Genomic DNA, 26,056 nt, shown 5'->3' on the forward strand with positions numbered 1-26,056 from the left:
AAAAACATATGCATATTTTTTAATTTGAGGTTTCATATGACTTTAAGATCAATACCTCTTTATCTCTTCTAATTACGAAAACACAAGAATTATTTTTTTTAGTTTGAAGTGATTTCTTAAAGATTTATTGGATCAATTAAGAAGGTGATTAGACATTACACAAGAAGAGCGCGTGCCACATTAAAATAATAACATATTTTTTAAATTTTAAATAAGGAATCGTTTTGAAACTAATTTTTTATTAAGTTTTTGAAAAAAGTCATATTAATGGAAATTAGTTAAAAAGTCAAAGTTCAAAGTCATAAAGAAGTGTTCCGTGTAGAAATGTTTTGGAAAGTCTAGTTTGTTCATAATTTCTCTATGTAAAACGGTTTTGTAAACTTCTTTAAATAAATTCGGATCTTCCCTCATCTGATCACCAGCATGGCTGAAGAAGTTGTTCCCAGATGTATTGTGAGGTGACACGTCCAGGTATTCAAGCGATTTCCTGTCGGACTTTAAAACTCTTATTACACAATTACATAAAGCAAGTTGGTGCATCACTTGACCTCTGAGGGTATTGATCAGTGTACACGGCGGATAACTTGTAACTTTCCATTTTGAAAATATTAGGTGTAATATACATCTATGTCTTGCGTGTCCGATAGTGATATACTATAGTCATTACTTATACGCTTGTCAATAAATAACATTTCTGGTGTTAAGAATGATATTTATGAAAATCTTAATAATTCTCCAAAAAAGATCTGATAAAATAAAAATCTATTTACATATTTTCCAAGGGTATATACTAGTTGTCAATAGATATGGACATTTGAAACATACACATTATAAATGATTGGTTTATACGCCTTGAAAGAATGTTATGGAACTATAATAATAATAGATAGTCTCAATTTAGAATATATACATGTATATACATATTGAATATACGAGAGAAACATTCAAAACCAATCTGATTTAAAAACAGGTCAAAGTATTACTCGCTTTAATTTGGTTCGTCGAAGTTATGGACAAAGTAAAATTACAGATTTATCTTTCAGTAAGATTATTTTGAACAGTTTAAGAAATTCGTCATCATCACAATTGTTGGGTATAATCAGAGACATATGTCTAATGTATAATAATGTGAACATGGTTCTAATAGTACCTTATGTCAATTTTCCTGTTCCGACATGCATGTTATATATATGCCACTGGACGTACATAAATGATCCCCAAAAAGAATTTCTGAATAATATGATTTATGATAGTTTGTATGAGTGTAACCATTGTAACCAATGTAACCATTATGTCAATGGGGGTTACAAAACAAGGTAACTCAATTATGGTGCAAATTTTGTGCCTTATATACCTTTTCTGCTCTCTGGTCGGATTGTTGTCAGACACATTTTCTATTTCCATTCTCCATTTTGTTCAATTGGTTGCATGCATTTTTGTTTTATTTCTCTCTGATGTTTTCGCAGAATTAATCTAAATATTTTAAAGAAGACATTTAACTCTTTCTTCTAAAACTTTTAGCATTAAAAGCTAATTGCATGAAATTGAATTAGTATGTTATTATCAGTTTTATCACTTTTTCGGATGAACTTCATAATATTGACCCAGGAAATGATTTTTGACAGAATTTTATATATTGTAGAATTCGTTCTTTTTATCGACACATTAATTGATTATTTGCTTCCGTAAAATGTTATTTTTCGCGACGTCAAACTGTGAAATATCGGGAAAAAATGCATCTTTTCGAGATTTAACCATAAGCTTAAAAACGAGAACATGGACCCCCTCTTTTTAAAAATGGCGTTTGGCATGATACTGTAAGAAGACAGAGACATATAATACAATTCGGCGTTTTACGTTTCCGCATTTTTGCACTACGTTTCCGCATTAAAATTCTTACTTTTCCGCATTTTTATAGTACTCTTTTCCGCATTGTTTTAACATTGATTTTATTAAAGGTTATTTACGTTTCCGCATTTAAATTTTTAATGAAACCCCCCCCCCTTTTACTCACCAACTGGGTGGAAGTAGGACTTCGAGCAGGATAAGTCTTTATGACTAAAATGAAACTACAAATGTATCAACTTAAAATGATAAAAATCACACATGGTCATATATCAATTAAAAGTCAATGTTCAGCACTAAAAGTTTATATATATTTTAAGCGTCAGTATACTATTATACAGTACATGTAGCACAGTTTAAAGCGGTAAACTTGAAGCCAACTGACTTTATAAAGTCTAAACTCATATTCTATTCTCTACCATACTTGACAAACTGTTCGGATACTAATTCAGCACGTTCGCGATCATTTTTACGAACTGATGCTATTGCTGATAAAGACCGAATTTTGATGTAAGTTGTTGTTTGGATCTTCTGCAAAACGTCCATAAAAATAAATATAATTGTGTAACATGGATAGAACTGGAAGAACCGATTCCGGCCCAGTTGTGGTTCTTTTGGTATCTGTGTCGGGAGGAGATGACCATATTTGATAATAAAGTCTTATACCGATATATCATTATTACCATTTTTTACAGGTGAAATACAGGTTAAAATGCTGAAAAGTGGTATCTATTTATTTCGGAAAAGTAATGCACAAAAACGTGAACTGGATTTTTGCTAAAAATGCGGAAACGTTATACACCCATACAATTACTATATGTCTCTGATGAAGATTATTCGTTCCAACTTTTATGAAGAAATAACCGACTTTTTTCAACTAGATAAATAAACAACAAAAATGCCGTTTTTTTTTTCTTCTAAAATCAATTTCTTTCTTTAACAAAAAGGATTTTTGATCAGGATTGTTACACAAATGTAGAGCCCAATTTTGTAACGGAGATATTCCTTATCTCTTTACCGAAATCCGCATATGTTTATCTTTTGAAACAAAATTTAAGGAGACAGAAATGTTCGAAAACTTCAAACCCGTTTATCTTTAAAATTCAACACATGAAGATATAGATATAGTTTTTATTACATATTCAAGTTGATTTTGTAAATATTAGCTTGTATGTGAACTTTCATAGAAAAAAAAACACTGTGTTGTTGGTCGTTTGCCCATAATTGCCCTAAAGCTAAATGTCATCGTCAGATTGTGAGGGTCTGAATCGGGATTCATTATTTCTGTATTCTATCATTGTAGGCAATTTTTTCTATTCGTTATACCTTTTGCCGATCATTTTTTATTCCATGTATTCTAGAACCTCATCATTTTCTTTTTTATGTATTTGTCTGGTTATTTTCTGTTTTCTTAATTCTTTTGTCAATAATTTTCATCCACAACGTCATGTATAATGGAAGACGATAAACATTTTAGTATACATACCACCCATTGTCAATTCTCCCCTGATATACAAACCACGTGTAGTTATTTCTCACTTGGACACAGGACTTATATATATATATATATATACAACTCGTCTAAACATCAACCCAACAATGTTAGATCTGTAAATTTGCTTTCGCAAATTTTTGTTCTTCCCTCGCCGGGATTCGAACCCATGCTATACTGAGATATCGTGATATATATTTTACGTAATAGTAACGAATGGAATTTTATCGCACTGGCTTGTTAAATGTCTTTTGATCTGACAACAAGAATACATTTGTTTATCATAATTTTTTACTTTATCTAAAATTAAGAATGGAAATGGGGAATATGTAAAAGAGACAACAACATGAAAACAGAAGGCCACCAATTATATTTGATCATGTTTTAGTTTCGAAAAAGGCATCAACCATCGTATTTTCAAAAAATCTCTACAAGGATGATCAAAGTTTTAATGACCTTGAATGGCTATACAGACTGAGTCCTCGCACGGTCGGTCTCATAAATTTGCCGAATTTAAGAAACTTTATCAAGAGATAGGCTTTACCTAGCTTTAGGCCCCGGGTTTAAAAAAATATCCATTAAGAACCAAATTGTGGCTTCTTTATATTTAATTTTGTCGAAGAGAACAATTACACTAAGTGCAACATGCGAGAAGAGGTTTCATTTTCGCTTACATTTTTTTTTTTGAAGTGACTAATCTTTTGAGGTTACGTCACGGAAATATATTTCAAATGAAAAGGTGCAATTGGATGAATCCCTAAAAAAAAATAAAAAAAAAAAATATAGAGATAAAATTACGGCTATTCGTCAATCAGACAGCAATCCTACATAAAAACAAGTAGGTTATCTGACATATAGAATAAAAGGTTAACTTTAAGCATAACCCGCGCTGATATCAACTTTCTAAGTTCTGAGTAAAATTCAACATACATGTAGGACTCTGAAACGTAAAATATACGGAAGTTTTTTTTTTTTACGTACGATTCACGGAGAGTGCCATTCCCTAAATACATACAGGTCCACAAACTATTATAATGTAAGGGTAAATGAGGATCTCATTAGAGGAACAAAGTAAAGATGCATGCTGAAGGAAGAATAATTTCCACACGAAGAACATCAAAAAGGACATTCTCTCAATTAGTATGCAACTGTAACTAATACATCCATAGACATTAATACTAGTTATTGCTTTATATGCTGACATTGAAACAAATACACTGCTCATATAAAATTTGGCATTACTTTCCCGGGGAAAAGAATACGTTTCTTACGCTTCCGGAAATAAATACCTTACTTTTCCGAGAAAATAGTACAATTCCGGTATGTTCAGGCAAAAGTAGTAATATCTTTTAAAGTCAAATTCTAAGAAAAGGATGCACACAAGAGCTAACTGTACACATTCTGGTATGTTGTGTGGTTGAGTTGCTGTCTCTTTTACGTCTTTATCACATCTTCTCTTCGTATCTGTACGCGACTTTGATATCGTCATGCATGGACACAATACTTCACTATATTCGTTCCATTTTCGTATTTTGACATGATTAATATACAAATAAGAAGATGTGGTATAATTGACAAATTCGAGTATTTATACTACATAACATAGGTGATGTCATGATCACAAAACTTCCAATAACTTTGACATTGATCATTAGTTATATTTTACTATTTTGTAAATTTGAGTTATTGACAAACAATCGCAGGTCTTTATTTGTAGCAAGAATTATTTTACATGCGGACATAACGATAATCCCTTCGTAAACCCACTTCAAATTTCATTTGTCGTTTGCTGCTTTTACACAAATAACACACATTTTTAACCAGTGACCGGTATTACAATTTTACACAGGTTTAAAAGTTCATTGAGCTGTTACTTTAATTACAAGTTTTAGCAAGATGAAACTGTTTACTAAATGAATTCAACAAATGTCAAGCTCATCTAGATCAATTTTATTATTTAACAAAAAAATGTTTTTAATTACAAGCTATTTTAAATGTCGGTATAAATGTTAAAGTTTTTTTCTTACCGAAAATATAATATGCATCTATTAAAACTTATTGTCTATTGATTAAAAAAACATCTTTCACTTCTAGGTTTGTGATGAGCACAATTACGACCGTCTTATTATCTTTCCGGTTTTTATTTTTTCGCAGATATATTTAAAAGACCATACCTTACTTACATGCCACAAGTTTTCATATTAGTAAGCAATATTGAAAACAAATAATTTGATATAAAGAGCTATTTTATTTTTAACAGATTAACACTTTGTGCTTTTTAAATCGTGCATCAATATTTATAAATTTAGTTATATATCTATTGTTCATTCGTTTATCTTAATTATGAAGCATGTTTATATATTCAAATTCAATTTTTTTATTAAAGTCTCACCACTTGTATAACATTATACATTCCAATATACATATAAAACATTACGTATAACATAAATATTGGAAAACATATATAAAACTAACCTCCATTAAAATATCTTAAATCGATAATGCTCGGAGCGGATTAATGATAGATACACGAGGATGCTGTTCTGCTTGAGTGATTTACCTTACAAAAAGGCGGACACTTTAAAGTTTAAAAGGACTTAACATCAGTTTGATTCCGTTTAACGGGGGCGTGGCTAATTAGTTTGACGCAGTTTAACCACATCTCAAATTAACTTGAATGACCGCAAGGGAAACTATTTGACTGGTATTAAAATGATTTGATATGGATTGAAATGCATTAAAAATAATTTTTAATTTTTGTTAATCTTTATTCAATTTTCATTAATCTTAACATTGTTCGTGACCGAGAGTTGAAATCATTCCTCCGTAAAGGACCTAAATATCATCCACGACTCACTCCGTACTTACTGCTCTAAATGGATAAAACGAGAAAAAGCTGACAAGAAATCATTAGATTCTTTTTTTAATTCGGTAATGAACATAGTTTTTTTTTTAACTTTTGATTTTTTTATTTCCAACAATTACAACATATACATGACATACATACAATATAATACATATAAGATATATACAATGTCATTATTATAAATACATCTTAATTGGAAATATTTTACATTTTCTATTGAAAATAAAAAAAAAAATAAAAAAAAAAAAATATAAAAATTAATAAATAAATAAATAAATAAATTATGATAATTAACAGATTGGAGTTAAGAGTAAAGAAGAAGGGAAAAAAAATAAAAAAATAAAAAAACAAAAGGATTATCCAGTTACATCCCTATCTATATTTTAAATATCAAGTATTTATGTTGAAAAATATTTGCAAAATTAACTAGACATATTTCTTTTGTAACAGCCATCAACACAGATCAAGTACATAACATGAGAATAATATTTTCTTTAAAATAGATTATAATTAAATAGTCATAAGTTATTGTAACAAAAATAGACATTAGCTGGTATTCAATAAAAGTTTATCAAAAACATTCCATACATTGTCAAATTCAATTATCTTTTTATTTTTTACAGCTATCATACTCTCTAATTTATACATATCTTTCAGCTTTATTATAGCTGCTTGCAATGCGAGATTCTTTTTAAAGCATCTAGAATTATACACATATTGTTTAATATAAAGAAAAATCATGTTGTATGGGTTGTTGGGGAATATCTTGGATGAGTCTCCAAAAAGAAAGTTTAATTTATTCATTGGGAGACTTATTCCACCAGAAAGGAACCAATTATCAATATCCGATAGAAAAATTTGTACAGTATTGCAATTCCAAAATAGGTGTTCTATAGACTCGTTCTCTGATTTACAAAATGTACATAAAGGATCATCGGTCAATTTTATTTTAACTAAATACTGATTTGTTGCAATAATGCAATGGTTAATCCTATATTGCAACCACTGTAATTTACTATTTTTTGTAACAGCAAAAGGCAGTCTGAAAATCTTTTTCCAGTTCAGATTCTGTTCACCTAAAATTTTAACCCACTTAAGCTGTCCAGTAGGAGTAACATTATTTCTTGTCAGTACAGAATACATATCTTTTGATCCTTTACAATGTTTTAAAAATACTTGCAGACATGATGGTATAAAAGGACAAAATAATTTGTAAGATCCTTTAGTGAAAGATTTTGATGCCTCTTTCACTGCCGAAATTAACACTGTTAAATTTAAGAAAATCTGTGTTAATGTTATAGTTTTGCTTAAATTGGTCAAATGAAATATACGATCCATCTTGGTCAACTATATCATTTACAAATCTAATACCACTTTTGAACCATTCTTGATAAATTACTGATTTATGACCAATCTTAATATTATTATTTAGCCATAGTGGATTTGATAAAAATGAATCATAAGTCAAGTTTCTTTCTTTTTGAATAATAATTTCCCAGGATCTTAGTACATCTTTCCAAAAATGGTTGTTAACTGTCATATAAAGTTGTCTAATATAATCAACACAACAACTTTCTTTTATCTATATTTGACATGAAAATATTTTGCCATTTACTATCTCTCTGCAAAATCCTTCTAATCCATGTTGATTTAAGGGCTGTAATGAACATATTCAAATCAAGCATTTTCAAACCTCCCTCCAAATAATCTTTGATTAGGATATTCTTCTTAACTCTATGTATAGGTGAGTTCCATATGTATATATAAATAAGTTCATTTATTCTCTTAACAATATCATCTGAAGGATTTGGCAGAGAGATAATGGGATGGTTTACAATAGGCAAGACTAGAGTTTTAATCACAGTTATTCTACCTATTACAGTTAGATTCCTTTTAGACCATTGATTTAAAGTATTTTTAATCTGTACAATTCTTTCAGAATAATTTATCTTAACAATTTTTTCAAGATCTACATCAAAATTGATTCCTAGTAATTTAAAAGTAGTTTCACCCCAAGAAAGATTTCTGTTAGGACATAATGTATCCGTACTATATTTTTTGCTCCCAAACCAAATAACTTGTGTTTTTATGAAGTTAATATTCAATCCAGATATTTTTGCAAACCAGTCTAATTCTAATAGTGATTCTTGCAGAGATTTTTCACTCCCATCCAAAATCAAAGAGGTGTCATCAGCAAATTGTGACAATTTATGCTCAACCCGTGTGACCTTTATACCACTAATGTCACTATTTCCCCTTATTTTCAATGCCAGAATCTCAATGAATATAGTTGATATACGTATTCAACATATTAAAGATCATTTTACTCCTAACAACAACCATAATAGCCCATTTTCCCGTATCAAACATAAGCTAAAAGAACTCTCCAAGGAATATATTTTTGTCCCGACTGATAAGGCTGCTAACAATATCATTATTGTTTGACGTAAATTTTACATTGATGTTCTACAAAAGGAAATCACCAATTCACCAACATTCCAACTGACTCCATTTTCGGAAAATGACATCTGTAACAAACATAAACTTTTAGCTACCTCTTTACAAGCAGAACCAAATACAATGAAAGTTCCAACTATGTACTGGCTTACGAAGCTGCACAAAACTCCTTACAAATATAGATTAATTTCGTCTTCAAGCCATTGTTCCACTACTAAACTATCTATTCTACTTACTAGTACACTTGGTACAATCAAAAACCTGGTAATAAATTGTTCAAATAAGGCCTTTGAAAATAGTGGAATTAATTACTTTTGGAGTGTCAAAAATTCGTTGGAAGTACTTGATGAATTGCATGCTTATATTGGTGATTTCGAATCTGTTCAAAGTTTTGATTTTATTACCCTATATACCACGTTGCCTCATAATCTTATTCAGAAAAAATTCACACACCTGATTAAATGGGCATTTAAAAAGTCTGAATGCGAATGAATATGTATGTTCAAACTCTTTTAGGTCATTTTTTAGTACAACAAACAAAAGAACTATGTCAATTGGACCTGCTTTGATACTATAACTGCCCTTGAATTTTTACTAGATAACATTTTTGTTCGCTATGGAGATTCCGTATATCGTCAGGTTATCGGAATTCCCATGAGGACTAACTGTGCACCACTTATTGCGGACCTGTTTCTGTATTGTTATGAGTTACAATTTATGACTAAAATCAGCAAAGACCCATCGAAACAACATCTGATTCAAAAATTTAATAACACTTTTAGATATTTGGATGATATATTGGCTCTCAATAATGACGACTTCAGTATGTACACTAAGAGATTTATCCTGCCGAACTGACTTTAAATAAAGCTTATACTAACAATGAACACTGCCCTTTCCTGGATCTTGATATCTTTATCTTTAACAGAAGCTTAATACCAAAATTTATGATAAAAGAGATGATTTTTCATTTCCTATTGTTAATTATCCATTTTTAGATGGTGACGTTCCCTTGTCGCCATCTTATGGTGTTTATATATCTCAACTTGTTCGATTCCCTCGTGTATGTAACAACATATTAGATTTCAATGAAAGAAATCTGTATTACTGAAAAATTATTACACCAGGGTTTTCGATATCACAAACTAGTCAAAACATTTACTAAATTTTATCATCGGTACAAGGACATCATTCGTAAATATAAATCAACATGCAGACATCTTATAGGTTCAGGTATTTCATATCCAATATTTTATGGTAATATTCTTTACAAAGCACAAAAATGTCGGCATTCACCTCAAAAGCTAACCAAACCTTTAAACAGACTTATTCGGAAAGGATATAGTTACGATACTGTTGTCAAGTCATTAAGGATTGCATATTTTGGTAATAATATTGATTCACTCATAGGGTCTTTGCATCGGAAATAAACACATTTATTCTAAAACCAGTTGTTGGCATGATACGGGTTATGTTCTTCTCATATATTTTATGATGGTATGATACTAAACCCCTAACGGGAGGGATTGTACTTGATTTTCATATGATGAAGACATAATCTTTCAATCAGTTTAATTGAGTTCTGGAGCTGGCCTGTCAGTAACTGCTAGTAGTCCTTTGTTCATTTATGTATCATTGTCATTTTGCTTAGTTTCTTTTGTTACCTATTCTGACATCGGACTCTGACTTCTTTTAAACTGAGTTTAACTGTGTGTATTGCTATGTGTTTCTTTATTCTACATTGGCTAGAGGTATAAGGGGAGGGTTGAGATCTCACAAAACATGTCTAACCCTGCCACATTTTTGCGCCTGTCCCAAGTCAGGAGCCTCTGGCCTTTGTTAGTCTTGTATGTTTTTTAATTTTAGTTCATTTATATGTTTTGGAGTTTAGTGTGACGTCCATTTTCACTGAACTAGTACACAATTTTATTTAGGGGCCAGTTGAGGACCACCTCCGGGTGCGGGATTTTCTCGCTGTGTTGAAGACCCATTGGTGGCCTTCGGCTGTAGTCTGCTCTTATGTCGGGTTGTTGTCTCTTTGACATATTCCCCATTTCCATTCTCAATTTTATTAAGCCTTTGATTGACTTTTTTCACTATAGAATTGAGAATAAAATCAACTGTCAGAAACTGATCAATTATTATTCCCAAATATTTTACAAAATTTTTGGATTCAATATTAATACCATTACAGGAGATAGAAAAATCACCCGGTATTAGAGACAGAAGTTTTCGACCAGGACCAAAATTTATACTCTCCGTCTTTCCCAAATGTAGGGACAATTTATTGTCAGTTAACCAATCATGGCATGACTCCAGCATTCTGGATAATTTATGCGAGATGACCCCAGGGTCTATATGGGAAAATAAAATTGCAGTATCATCTCCATATATCAAAACTTTACAATCTTACTTGGTCAATGCTAGTTTGAACATCATTTACACTTACAACCTGTTTTCTGTTTGTCAAATAGGACTCATACCAAGGTATAGATCTAACCCCAATAACTTCTAATTTGTCACATAATATCTTGTGATCTACTGTGTCAAACGCCTTCTGTAGGTCTAATAGGACCATTCCTGTAAAAATACCTTTGGCTGCTTGAGTTTTAATGTGATCTATAAAGTGAATGAGACAAGAATCAGTTGAATAAGAACTTCTAAATCCTGATTGAAACTCAAATAATAAATTATTTGAAATCAAGAATTTTTCAAGTTGCTTATAGGCAGCTTTTTCTAGAATTTTAGAAACAATACTTAAAATGCTAACTGGCCTGTAATTTTCAGGCTTGAGTCTGTCATTTTTCTTAAATAGGGGCTTGACCTTAGCCATTTTCAGATCGTCAGGTACCGTACCTTCAGAGATAGATAAATTTATCAAGAAAGTAATGGGAATTTTCAGAATTGGGGCTGCATCCTTAAGAAACCTTGCCGGAATACCATCTAGACCCATGCTCTTACTTATATTTAAACTACATAGTTCTTTATAAACAAATTCCTCTGTTATATTTTTTAGATTAAAAAGTATATCTGATTTCCTTCTCTGAACATAGACAGATTTAACAATATTTGTAGTGGCACTATACAAACCCTTTGCGCTTGGTAGTTTTTCTACCAATTTTGCAGCTATAGTTGTAAAAAAAATGTTAAAATTATTTGATATTTTTTTGTTATCATGACAGTTCTGCCCATCAATATTTAGTACTATATCTGGATTTGATTTAGGATCCTTTTGATAATTGATATCCCAAATTTTTAAAACTATTCCAAAGTTGTTTACTTTTGTAGTATCAAAAGGGAAGAAAGGATTATTTCTGTTTTCTTCAATTTCACTACTATAGTAGTCAGATTTTGCAATTTTACATGATCTTTGAACATGATTTCTAAGTTTACTAAACTTTTTATAATCTTCAGGATTTTTAGAAATCTTAAAAGTCAGATAAAAATTTGTCTCTCAGTTGAATATTTATCAAAATTTCTGCTGATATCCATGGTTCTGTTCTTTGTTTAATACAAACTTCTTTAAAAGGAACAACACTGTCAAGAATATCCATAAACATTTCTTTAATAAAAGGCCAGGCCTCATTTATGTCTGAGGCACTGAAACACTTTTCCCATTTTGCTTTAGTAAGCTTAGCTATAAATTCATCTTTATTATATGATTTCACAGATCTGACTTAAACATAATTGTGCTTATTATATACAGATTTTGCTAATTTTCTAGTACAATATACCATACAATGATCACTGAAACCAATATTTAATACACCAGACTGAGAGATTTTCTCAGTATTATTACATAAAATATGATCTATTACAGACGCTGTAAATTCTGTAATTTTTGTTGGCTCTTTAATAATTTGACTTAAGTTAAACAATTTTAAAAGCTCATTAAAAGATTTATACAGTGATCCACTCTGATCTTTAAAACATATGTTCAGGTCACCAAGTAATATAATTTCACAATCCTCTCTTAGCTGAGACAAAAAAAAATTCAAATTTCTCAACAAAATTACAATTTTGAGGGGTCAATAACAAGTCTCTACAAAAATTGGTTTAGATTTTGGTAATAATAATTCAATACACAAAAATTCATCATTATTGTTTATTTCGTCCAAATTTATTGGTGTAAACCTGGACGAAATAAACAATAATGATGAATTTTTGTGTATTGAATTATTATTTCCAAAATCTAAACCAATTTTTGTAGGGACTTGTTATCGACCCCTCAAAATTGTAATTTTGTTGAGAAATTTGCAATTTTTTTTTTTATTTTCTTTAATGTATATACACACATCACCTCTACATCTGTTGCGGTCTTTTCTGAGGATAGTGTATCCAGGGATGTTAGCCTCTGTATTGGTTATTGTTTCATCAAACCAGGTCTCGGTTACAGATATCACTGCTGCTTTTGTTATACGACTGCAAAAAAATTTTAGGCGTTATCATCCGAAGACATTTGTTTCCGGACAATAACTTTAGTATAAGTGAATGGATCTCTATGAAATTTAATCACAAGGTGCAATACCACAAAAGGAAGGTTGGGATTGATATTGATTTTGGGGGTTATGGTCCCAACTGTTTAGGAATTAGGGGTCAAAAGGGGGCCAAAAAGGCATTTTTATACATCTGTTTACGGGACGTATTATGGTATACTGTTGTCCGTCTGTCCTTCGGTCCTTCCGTCTGTCCGTCCGTCCGTCCGTCGTCAACATGTCGGACATTAACTCAAAAACGCTTTAACAAATTTGCATAAAACTTTGGTGAATTGTTTATATCTATTGACGTGAGCTCCCTTTTGTTTTTTATAAATTTTAGATTTTACGTTTCCGAGTTATGGGGTTTTATTCATTATAAAAAGGGGGATTTTCCAGTTTTCGGACAATAACTCAAGAATGCTTTCACCAACTTGCAAGAAATTGTGGTGAATTGTTTATATCTATTGACACAAGCTCCTTTTTGATTTTTATAAATTTTAGATTTTACGTTTCCGAGTTACAGGGTTTTATTTATAAAAAAAGGGAGATTTTCCAGTTTTCAGGACAAAAAAAACAAAAATGCTTTCAGCAGTTCTTATGAAACTTTGGTGAATTGTTTATATCTATTGATGTAAGCTCTGTTTAGAATTTTATAAATTTTTCATTTATCATTTCTGAGTTATGGGGTTTTATTCATTAAAAAAGGGGGGATTTTCCAGTTTTCAGACAATAACTTCAGCAGTTCTTATGAAACTTTGGTGAATTGTTTATATCTATTGATGTAAGCTCCGATTAGAATTTTATAAATTTTTCATTTATCATTTCTGAGTTATGGGGTTTTATTCATTAAAAAAGGGGGGATTTTCCAGTTTTTGGACAATAACTCAAAAATGCTGTCAGCAATTCTCATGAAAAATTGGTGAATTGTTTATATCTATTGATGTAAGCTCCCTTTACATTTTCATAAATTTCTAATATGACATTGAGAATTAATTGAACTTTATTTGTTTATAGTCTGACAACAGATTTACTAAGTATTGCGCAACAGCACAGTGTATTGCACAACAGCAAGAAATCTTTAATTGAATATAAATTCAATTCATATAACCAATTTCAAGTTCTTTGACTACATTTATTCAGAAACCTATAATATGTCAAATATTTAATTACAATCCAAATTTAGACCTGTATCAAGCTTGAATATTGTGTCCATTTTTACCCCTAATGTCAGGGTTGGACCTCTGCGGGTGTATCCAGCTGCGCTCATTGAAGCAGTTTATTCTAGTTTCTGGACAATAAATTGTGTATAAGTGTATGGATCTCTCTGAAATTGTACCACAAGGTTCCATACCACAAAGGGAAGGTTGGGATTGACTTTGGGGGTTATGGCCCAAACCGTTCAGAAATTAGGGGCAAAAAAAGGGGGAAAAAACAAGGTTTTTCTGGTTAATGTACAATTACTTAAGTATTAGTCTATGGATCTCTATGAAATTGAACCACAAGGTTCCATGCCACAAAGGGAAGGTTGGGTTTGACTTTGGCGGTTATGGCTTAAACTGTTCAGGAATAAGGGGACAAAAAAGGGGGGAAACAAGGTTTTTCTGGTTTCCAGACAATTACTTAAGTATTAGTTGATGGATCTCTATGAAATTATACCACAAGGTTCCATACCACACACGGAAGGTTGGGGTCATTTTGGGGGTTATGGCTTTAATCGTTAAGAAACTAGAGGCCAAATAGGGGCCAAAAACAAGACTTTTCTTATACTGGCTAAGCTGGTTCTAACATAAATTATTTCTGATCTATATAAAGAAACAACAAATACTGATATGGCAGGAGATACACACCAAACAGGGTGTTTAAATTATTAGTCCCCTACCGACAAAGTTGAAGGGGGCTTTAGGTTTGCACTCCGTCCATCTGTCTGTCTGTCTGTCCATCCGCCTGTCCGGCAAATCAGTTTTCCACACTTTTTTTCTTCATGCTTGAAGATATTGATTTGATATTTGGTGTATTGTTTTATCATGACAAGTTACAGATCAAGTTCGAATTATGTTCCAGTCTGATGATTTTGTGCAGAGTTATGGTCCTTGGACTTAGAAAATTCACTCAAATAATCAGTTTTCCGCACTTTTTTTCGTCATGCTTGAAGATATTGATTTGATAATTGGTATATAGTTTTATCATGACAAGTTACAGATCAAGTTTGAATTTTGTTCCGGTCTGATGATTTTGTGCAGAGTTATGGTCCTGCGACTTAGAAAATTCACTCAAATAATCAGTTTTCTGCACTTTTTTTCGTCATGCTTAAAGATATTGATTTGATAATTGGTATATAGTTTTATCATGACAAGTTACAGATCTAGTTTGAATTTTGTTCCGGTCTGATGATTTTGTGTAGAGTTATGGTCCTTGGACTTAGAAAATTTACTTAAATAATCAGTTTTCCACACTTTTTATCCTCATGCTTGAAGATATTGACTTGATATTTGTTATATAGTTTACACCATGACAAGTTATAGATCAAATTAGCATTTTGTTCCAGTGAAATGAATTTTTAACCGGTAGGGGACTATGTATTGCTATGCAATACTCTCAGAATGCTTGTTATACTGTAAATTCAGAAATTATTGCATGCATTTATTATTGCAATTTTTGAAAAATGGACGAAAATGCGACTTCTTATTATTGCGATACATATCCAGCCACATTATTCGCATTAATAAAAACCTCGCAATAATTTCTGAATTTACAGTATATAGATTGTAAACAGATTTACTATGTATTGCGCAACAGCAAAGTATTGCACAACAGCAAGAAATCTTCAATTGAAAATAAATACAAATCTTTTAACCAATTTCAATGAGGATTAATTTAAAGTCTTGAATTGTTGGGGGTTCTTACCGTGTATTACTATATTGGATATTGGGGCCCCATTTTTAAATAGGTCTACATTGAGGTCCAAAGGGTCCAAAATTAGACTTTGTTTGATTTCATCAAAAACTGAATTCTTGTGGTTCTATGAAATGCTGAATCTAACTGTGCATTCAGATTTTTAATTTTGGGCCCTGTTTTCAAATTAGTCCATATTAAGGTCCAAAGGGTCCAAAATTAAACTTTTTGTTTGTTTGATTTCATGGTTTTTTTTATATGCTGAATCTAACCATGGAATTAGATTTTGGATATTGGACCATTTAGAAGATTAAATGTCCCATTTCAAATTTTTAAGTTCTTTGACCACATTTATTCTGTGTCAGAAATCTATAATGTGTCAAATATTTAATCACTATCCAAATTCAGAGCTGTATCAAGCTTGAATATTGTGTCCATACTTGCCCCAGCTTTTCAGAGTTTGACCTCTGCGGTCGTATCCAGCTGCTCCAGACGGAGTGCATTTTTTTAAACGCAATAGTCTGTAGTTCTGGAATTTTTGTAAGTAATGAGCGGGCATTCAGGTGGATAAAGTGCATTCCCTTCTGGAAACATTTAAAGACTTCATCAGAATATAAATTGTCATTTTTTGGAGCTTCGGCAGAACTCACTGACACTGGGTCACAACTGTTACCATCATGTTGATATTGGTCATCATCCTTGAAAAAGAGTCTGAAAAATTTGGTAATTGACATTTCGAACAATACCATTCATCATTACTTTCAGATAAGATGTTGTATGTTTTTACAGTAATGTTCATGCATTTAATGTTGAACCATAGATCACATTAGTCACACATTATTGCTTTCTTGTTGGAACGAACCAGCTTTGTACAGCTCCCTCATCGGTATTTCGCTGGGCCAGGATTGGAAGCTATGACACCACATACCAGAATGTTTATAAGAGAAAAAAGTGCTTTTCCATTTCGGGCATGGAGGCCGCCATTTTTTATTTTCTGTAAACTTTTTTGCATCAGATTTTCAACTGATAAGTCATTAATTTTCAAATGTTCTATGTTCGTACTGGCATAGTATCCTAGATCTTCAGCTTTAACAAGTACTTGCTCATAGTAATGGTCTATAGGTGGATAAAATCGAGTTAAAATACTTATAAAAAGGAGAGCAAAATTTAGCCATGCCATCTTGGCAGAACCGGAAGTCAACCTCTGACATGTTTGTCAGACAGGGTTCACTTGACCTTTACCTGATTTCATTGATCTGTCATCAACATTAAGTTTTCATGATTAGATCTGTGTTTCTATACATAAGCAGTAGATGAACTATATTTGGCGTATGGAATGATTGAAAGGTATTCCTGTCTGTCTAGGTTAAGTTTTCATGATTAGGTCCATTTCCAATAAGTTTTTATACGACAGCAAAAAAATTTTGCGGTCGTATATTGGTATGACATTGGCGTCGTCGTCGTCCGAAGACACATTGGTTTTCGCACTCTAACTTTAGTTTAAGTGAATGGATCTCTATGAAATTTTACCATAAGGTTCAATACCACAAAAGGAAGGTTGGGATTGATTTTGGGGGTTATGGTACCAACAGTTAAGGAATTAAGGGCCAAAAATAAGCATTTTTGTAACTTCCAGACATAACTTGTGTGTTAGTGTATGGATCTCTCTGACATTGTACCACAAGGTTCCATATCACAAATGGAATGTTGGGATTGATTTTGGGGGTAATTGCCTCAAAATTTTAAGAATTAGAGGCCAAAAAAGGGGCAAAAAACAAGCATTTTCTAGTTTCATGACAATAACTTGTGTGTAAGTGTATGGATCTTTCTGAAATTGTACTACAAGGTTCCATATCACAAAGGGAAAGCTGGAATTGAGTTTGGGGGTAATTGCCCAAAACGTTTAGGAATAAGGGGCCAAAAAGGGGCCAAAAATCATCATTTTTCTAGTTTCCAGAGAATAACTTGTGTTCAAGTGTATGGATCTCTCTGAAATTGTACTGCAAGGTACCATACCATAAAGGGAAGGCTGGGATTGAGTTTGGGGGTGATGAATCATAAGGGGGTTCAAAAAATTTGGGGGGGGGATTTTTTTCCCCCTTTTTTTCTTTAAAATTTTCCATTTTAAATTGGTTATTTCTGATTTATATATAAAAGCAAATAATAATGATATGGTTTGAAAAGGTAAATCAAAAATTTTTAAGTTCTTAGACCACATTCATTCTGTGTCAGAAACCTATGCTGTGTCAAATATTTAATCACAATCCAAATTCAGTGCTGTATCAAGCTTGAATGTTGTGTCCATACTTGCTCCAACTGTTCAGGGTTCAACCTCTGCTGTCGTATCAAGCTGCGTCCAGCGGAGCATTTTATTATTTTTAGATAAGATTAGAATTGATCACTGCAAGAAAATTAGCTTACAAGGATTCTTGTATACAACACTCATACAAAGAAAAGTAGTAAATTTGTTAACATTAATTAAATGTCATTTTCCATTACAAAAAATCCACTAATCATGTTATGACATTGATGATGTATTTTTTCTTTATTTTGTAGGAGAGAATAGATTTTGCTATGAAGGAAATCATTTTTGATTTATTGGGTGTGGGACGCCAGGCAAAAGTTGGTCTGACACCAGAGGTAGGATTTATAAAATAGTATTATTGCGAACCCAATGAAAGTTTTCCACAGTGCCATCTCTATCTTGACCATGTATTTAAACTTTTGCAAGTTCACCTGTCCTATTGAATGAATACAATAGCTATTTTTCTCTGTGTAGTTTATTCACTGGGACCTTTAAATTTCTTCTAAGAGAAATCTATCATTCATTGATTAAATTACCTGTGTAAAAAAAAATTCTTATATATAGACAAAAATACTTTTTTTATACTCATTAATTGCGTGTGCTGATGTATTTATTCAATATTTATAATATATTTTCATTCAGTTTAATATAAACATTGATTCAATCATAAAAAGTTGATTTCTAACAAAAGTTTTATCAATGTTCCTATTGAAATTTGATTTTTTTTTGTTTAGTTATAGAATACATTTAAGAAGATCTTAATTTGAAACATCATTATTTTCAAGTTCTTATTCATGTCAAACAAATTTTTTTTTAAAAGGAACAATGTTGAAAGTTTTGTCAGAAATCAAATTTTTATGATTGAATCAATGTTTATATTAAACTGAATGAAAATATATTAATAATATTGAATAACTACATCATCACACGCAGTTAACGAGTATAAAAACAGTATTTTTGTCTATATATAAGAAATTTTTTTTACTCAGGTAATTTAATCAATGAATGATAGATTTCTCTTAGAAGAAATTTAAAGGTCCCAGAGAATAAACTACACAGAGAACAATAGCTATTGTATCTATTCAATAGGACAGGTGAACTTGCAAAAGTTTAAATACCTGGTCAAGATAGAGATGGCACTGTGGAAAACTTTCATTGGGTTCGCAATAATAAAGAAATATAACATGTAATTTCAACCGTTTGAAGGAACTGAATTAGATTGAAATTAATTTCTTCTAGTTGTCTGCCCATAGACCATTATTTATATTCCCGCGCTTCATGGGATATAACCATTCAGCACGACAGGGCGGATTCGATTAGACGTGTTTCCCAGTTAATACCAAACATGGATTCAGATACACCCTCTGAAGAAATATCTTTGCGTACAGTTTTAGACGCAGTTAATCGTCAAAAGCAGGATATTGAAGTTCTTGTGGACACCAAAATCAGCGAAAAGATTAATAGTTTGCGCGACGAAATCCACGGAACAAACCAATGTATGAAAATTCAAGTCAAGAAGTTGAAGTCGGACTCCCAGTATAAATGGCGTTCTGAAGGTAATAAAATTCAGTTCAATGGTAATACCGAAAATTTAGAAGATTTAACCCAGGCTCTGTGGGCTATTGACAATGGCAAAGTTGACTATGCCAGAGACATTATTGCATCATGCACCGATAGGCTTAAACAAAGAAATAAGTTAATAAAGATCGCGGACACTTCTGATGGGGGATGGGACACTGCTCGCCAGTACGAGGCAAACCCAATTGCTAGCGATTCAGAAGACGAGTCCAAGATAATCAGAGCTGAAAACAGGGCCATTAGGAAGAAAAAGGCAAAGAGCAAACCAGCTCCTAAACAACAGCAGGTTCCTTCCACCGCCAACCCTAGCTTTAATCCTCAACAGCCTTTTCGAGGGGGCCAGCCGTCTTGGTATGGAAGTTTCCCGTATGCCCAAGACCAGTATGCTGGAAAATCTCAACGGGGACCATGCTTCAACTGTGGGTCGTACAAGCACTGGAGAGTTAACTGCCCCTTCCAAAACAACAAGACAGCAGCATCACTCAAAAGAAACTAGTTTTGTAAAAGATGAGTATAATTTTGACACAATTTCTTTAGAAAATTTGTCTGAACCAACTTTTACACATGATTATTTCCAATATGAGCAAGATGGTACTGATATAATTGTTAAGGGTAGGCTGAAGGAAAATATCCAATTTTGGATAAATATTGGTGCTTATGATTATATTATTGACACTATAAGAGATGGTTATAAGTTACCATTTTATTCTATTCCTCCGTCTACGTATTTATATAACAATGTATCAGCTTTAAAAAATTCCGATTTTGTGCATACAGCTATTCAGGATTTATTACATAGAGGTTTGATAGTTCAGTGTGATAAGCGACCTTTCGTTGTTAATCCTCTTACTGTATCAGTTCAATCTAATTCAAAGAAAAGATTGATACTTGATTTGAGAGCGGTTAATTAACATTTATGGAAACAGAGCGTTAAATTTGAGGATATGAGAACTGCTCAACAGCATATTAAATTGAACTATTCTATGTTTAAGTTTGATGTTCACTCAGCTTATCACCATGTTGATATTTTTGAACCCCACACAGAGTATTTAGGTTTTTCATGGACCATTAATGGATGTCCTACATTTTTCAAATTTCTTGTTTTACCATTTGGATTAAGTACAGCTTGTTTTCTTTTTACTAAACTGACTAGGCCGCTTGTAAAGAAATGGGGATCTGAAGGTAAACAAGTCATTATGTATCTTGATGATGGGTTAGGTATTGAACAAGGTAAAGATATGTGTAAGATTGTGTCAGAACAAGTTAAGCTAGATTTAGTTAAAAGTGGCTTTGTACCTAAGGCCGAAAAATCATTGTGGGAACCTACTAAACGTCTGGTTTGGTTAGGAACATTTATTGATACAGAGTATGGCTTTTATAAAATACCAGATAACAGAATAGATAAGATGATACATTCTATTGATGACATTATATCTTGTTTAACTGGGCCTAAAAGCGTGTACGTGAAAAAAGTTGCATCTGTTGTAGGTCAGATAATATCTACATACTTAGTTATTGGAAATTTAGTTTATTTAATGACTAAACATTTAACTATAGACGTGAACACATCTGCGTCTTGGTATTCTTATATTAAACTTTCTGAATCCAGTATTGAACAGTTACAATTCTGGAAACTGTATATTAGTGAAGTTAATGTAAAACATTTTAGTGTTGATGAATCATGTCATAGTATTATCTATAGTGACGCTAGTGATACAGGCTTTGGAGGTTATATTGTAGAAACACCACAAAGCATTGCACATGGTATGTGGGTTGAATCAGAACGTAGTAATAGTTCAACTTGGAAGGAACTTTCAGCGGTTAAGAAAGTTTTGCTGTCATTAATTAATTTTATATCTGGAAAAAAGGTCAAATGGTTTACAGATAACCAGAATGTTGTGAGCATTGTTAGCAAGGGCAGTACAAAAACTATTTTACAAAATTTAGCGTTGGACATATTTAGCGCATGTTTGAAGTACAATGTCAATATTGATATAGTTTGGATACCTAGGACACTAAACGAAAAAGCTGACTTTTTGAGTCGCATCGTTGATCATGATGATTGGGGTATATCATATTATATATTTCAATTGATAGAAGCTTTATGGGGACCTCATGAAGTAGATTGGTTTGCTTCTGACCACAATTTCAAGTTACTGGTATTTTATTCAAGATTTTGGAATGAAAATTCTTCTGGTATTGATGCTTTCACAGTTAATTGGTTTGGGGTTAACGGTCTTTTTGTACCGCCTGTATTTCTTATACCACGTGTTATTAATTACATGAGACAATGCAACGCTGTAGGTACATTGATTGTTCCTTGTTGGCCATCCGCAAGTTATTGGCCTATGCTATGCCCAAATGGGGGCGATTTTACAGATCAAGTTATTGCACATGTAGAATTACCAAGCGGTAAGGAGTTTTATACTCCTGGTAAAAGCAAGAAGGCCATTTTTGGTAATACTGATCTTACTTTTAAGATGTTAGCTTTGAGGCTAGATTTCAGAAAATAATACTGATATGTATGAAGATTGTAAACCTATTTTGCTTATGAAGCTGTTTATGCTTATCTGAATTTTACAGATGATATTTTAAATAGATATAAGAAGATATTTTAAAGGCTGTTTTAGTGCCTTGTTTGTGTACTAACGTTACAATGCATAACTGAATTGGTTTCAGATTTTGGCATTAAGGCTATAATTGGCCTTGTTGAGAACTAATATACTAACAAATACAAATGCTTATGTTAAGCATTTAAGACTATTGTGCATAGTCTTGTGAGATATACTAACAAGTATTTTTCTGTTGGTAGTTTCCATCATTTAAGATGCTATTATTGTTTAATTATTGTTTATACATGTGTTTTTGCAGGCTTATGAATCTGAGATTAATTCTTTGCCATCAACTCTGCATACCAATGTTGATGTTCTTATGGATTTACTTTGTGAATCTAAAGCTGACAGTACCGTTAAAACTTATCATGCAGGATTTATCCGTTGGAAAAAGTGGGCCGTTCATAACGGTATAGATGGTTGTGATATTTTACCGGCAAAACCTTTGCACGTTGCACTATATTTATCTTCATTAGTTCATAACAGTAACACTGCTAGTCCGGTTATTTCAGCATTTTATAGTATACAATGGGCATATCATATGATTGGTCAAACGTCTCCTACCGAAAATTTAGTTGTGAAAAATGTTTTAGAAGGTGCAAAACGGCGCTTAGCTACACGAACTGAGAAAAAGGAACCAGTTACTCCTGAGCTTCTAACTAAAATGTATAGTTCATTATTCAAGGAATACAATGTTATGTCACAGCATATTATTTGCGCGTGTTTACTTGCTTATTCTGGATTTTTGAGAGTGTCCGAGCTATTAAATATACGCATATGTGATATCAAGTTTGAATTAGGTTATGTATCTATATTTATTCCGAAAAGTAAAACTGATATTTATCGTGATGGCAATTCTGTAGTAATAGCCTGTATGGATTCCGATATTTGTCCAGTAAAGAATTTAAAGTTATATTTGTTGTGGGCTGATATTTCGCCGGATTCAGATGAATTTATTTTTAGAAATTTAACAAAATTCAAGGATCGATATGTACTTCGGAAGGATAACAAACCACTGTCTTATACACGTATGAGAGAATTATTTATTGGAGCTTTTCAACCATTTGTGTCAGATATTAAAAAATATGGATTGCACAGTTTACGTTCTGGTGGAGCTACAACTTGTGCCAATTTAGGCATTTCCGATCGATTGTTCAAAAGACATGGTAGATGGCGTTCAGAGACCGCCAAGGACGGTTATATTAAAGACTCTTTAAAAGACAGATTAATTGTTTCTGAAAATTTAGGTTTATAACCTGATAATGACTTTTTATTTTGAAAGTGAATTAAGTTCTATAAGCAAGATAAAAATTTTATTGCCCGTTCTTTGTAGTTCAGCACATGGCACTGTCGTGTGGGTATTCAATTTGAACATTAGTTTGGTTTTTATTAGTGTTATGTGTATAGAATTGGGTAGTCTATGGGCGTTAGTAATCGTAGAAGAAATGTAATTTCAACCGTTTGAAGGAACTGAATTAGATTGAAATTAATTTCTTCTAGTTGTCTGCCCATAGACCGTTATTTGTATTCCCGCGCTTCATGGGATATAACCATTCAGCACGACAGGGCCGATTCGATTAGACGTGTTTCCCAGTTAAAATTTTTATCTTGCTTATGTGAATTTATTTGATGTTATATTTACTGTTTTGATTTCAGTAGTATTTATTAATTACTGACTATATTTTGTCGACATGATATTATGTATCATAATGTGCAATTAAAATCAGCACATGGCACTGTCGTGTGGGTATTCAATTTGAACATTAGTTTGGTTTTTATTAGTGTTATGTGTATAGAATTGGGTAGTCTATGGGCGTTAGTAATCGTAGAAGAACATAAGGAGATGTTATGATTGCCTATGCAAGAAGGCTTTAAGCATGATTTCAATATCAACAGGATTTGAACTTGCTTCCAGTAACTGCAAGCCTGGTTTACTAAAGTATTTTTATGCCCCACCTACAATAGTAGTAGGGGCATTATGTTTTCTGGTCTGTGCGTCCATTCGTTAGTTCGTCCGTCATATAGTCCGTCTGTCCGTCCGTCCGTCGTCAACATGTCGGACATTAACTCTAAAACGCTTCAACCAATTTGCATAAAACTTTGGTGAATTGTTCATATCTATTGACGTGAGCTCCCTTTCGTTTTTTATAAATTTTAGATTTTACGTTTCTGAGTTATGGGGTTTTATTCATTAAAAAAAGGGGGATTTTCCAGTTTTCGGACAATAACTAAAAAATGCTTTCACCAATTTGCAAGAAACTTTGGTCAATTTTTTATATCTATTGACATGAGCTCCCTTTTAATTTTTATAAATTTTAGATTTTATGTTTCCGAGTTATGGAGTTTTATTCATTAAAAAAAAGGGGGATTTTCCAGTTTTCTGACAATAACTCAAAAATGCTTTCAGCAGTTCTCATGAAACTTTGGAGAATTGTTTATATCTATTGATGTAAAACCCTTTCAATTTTTATAAATTTTAGATATTACACTTCCGAGTTATGGGATTTTATTCCTAAAAAAGGGGTGATTTTCCAGTTTTTGGACAATACCTTTAAAGTGCTTTGAGCAGTTTTCATTAAACTTTGGTGACTGGTTTATATCAATTAAGATAACCTCCCTTTAGTTTTTCACAAATTTCTGATATGACATTGAGAAGTTATTGAACTTTATTCTAAAAAAATGTGACGGGCGTATCATGCGCTCTTGGTGCAGCTGTTTATTCTAGTTTCCAGACAATAACTTGTGTTTAAGTGTATGGATCTCTCTGAAATTGTACTACAAGGTTCCATACCACAAAGGGAAGGCTGGGATTGAGTTTGGGGGTAATTGCCCAAAACGTTTAGAAATTAGGGGCAAAAAAGGGGCCAGACAATAACTTGTGTTAAAGTTTATGGAACTCTCTGAAATTGTACATTTTTCCTGAAAAGAAAATATTTTTTAAAATTTCAAAAAAAATTTGCGGGGGGGTTTCAAAAAGTTTGGGGGAGGGATTTTTTTTCAAATCTTTTTTTGGGGTTCAATTTTTTTTTCTTCAAAATTTTTTTTTGGGGGGTTCATACTTTTTTCTTCAAAATTTTTCAAATTTTTTCAAAAATTTTTTTTGGGGGGAGGAACAAATTTTTTGGGGGGATTTTTTTTTTCATAATTTTTAGTTTTTTTTCCCAAAAAATTTTTCCATTTTTACATTGATTATTTCTGATTACTATATAAAAGCAACAAATACTGAAATGACATGAGTTACACACCAAACAGGGTGTGTAAATTATTATATATAACAGATTAACTAAGTATTGTGCAACAGCACAGTATTGCGCAATAGCACAGTATTGCGCAATAGCAAGAAAACTTCAATTGAAAATAAATACAAATCTTTTAACCAATTTCAATGGATTAATTTAAAGTCTTTAATTTTTGGGGTATCTAACCTTGTATTACTATTTTGGATATTGGGCCCCATTTTTGAATTGGTCTACATTGAGGTCCAAAGGGTCCAAAATTAAACTTTGTTTGATTTCATCAAAAACTGAATTA

The 26,056-nt window shown here is 32.1% G+C and overlaps 1 protein-coding gene across 2 annotated transcripts in view; it reads left to right on the forward strand.

Annotated features, from left to right (window-relative positions):
* The window catches only part of LOC127716465 (protein furry homolog), a 631,222-nt gene that overhangs the window by 109,144 nt on the left and 496,022 nt on the right, over positions 1-26,056 (forward strand). For both annotated transcript variants that reach the window (XM_052222678.1, XM_052222679.1), the window contains exon 15: positions 18,587-18,670. In XM_052222678.1, the coding sequence (XP_052078638.1) occupies positions 18,587-18,670 (84 nt within the window). The remainder of the gene's footprint in view (positions 1-18,586; positions 18,671-26,056) is intronic.

The sequence above is a fragment of the Mytilus californianus genome, unplaced genomic scaffold (assembly GCF_021869535.1).
Source record: "Mytilus californianus isolate M0D057914Y unplaced genomic scaffold, xbMytCali1.0.p SCAF_9, whole genome shotgun sequence".
Taxonomy (NCBI): domain Eukaryota; kingdom Metazoa; phylum Mollusca; class Bivalvia; order Mytilida; family Mytilidae; genus Mytilus; species Mytilus californianus.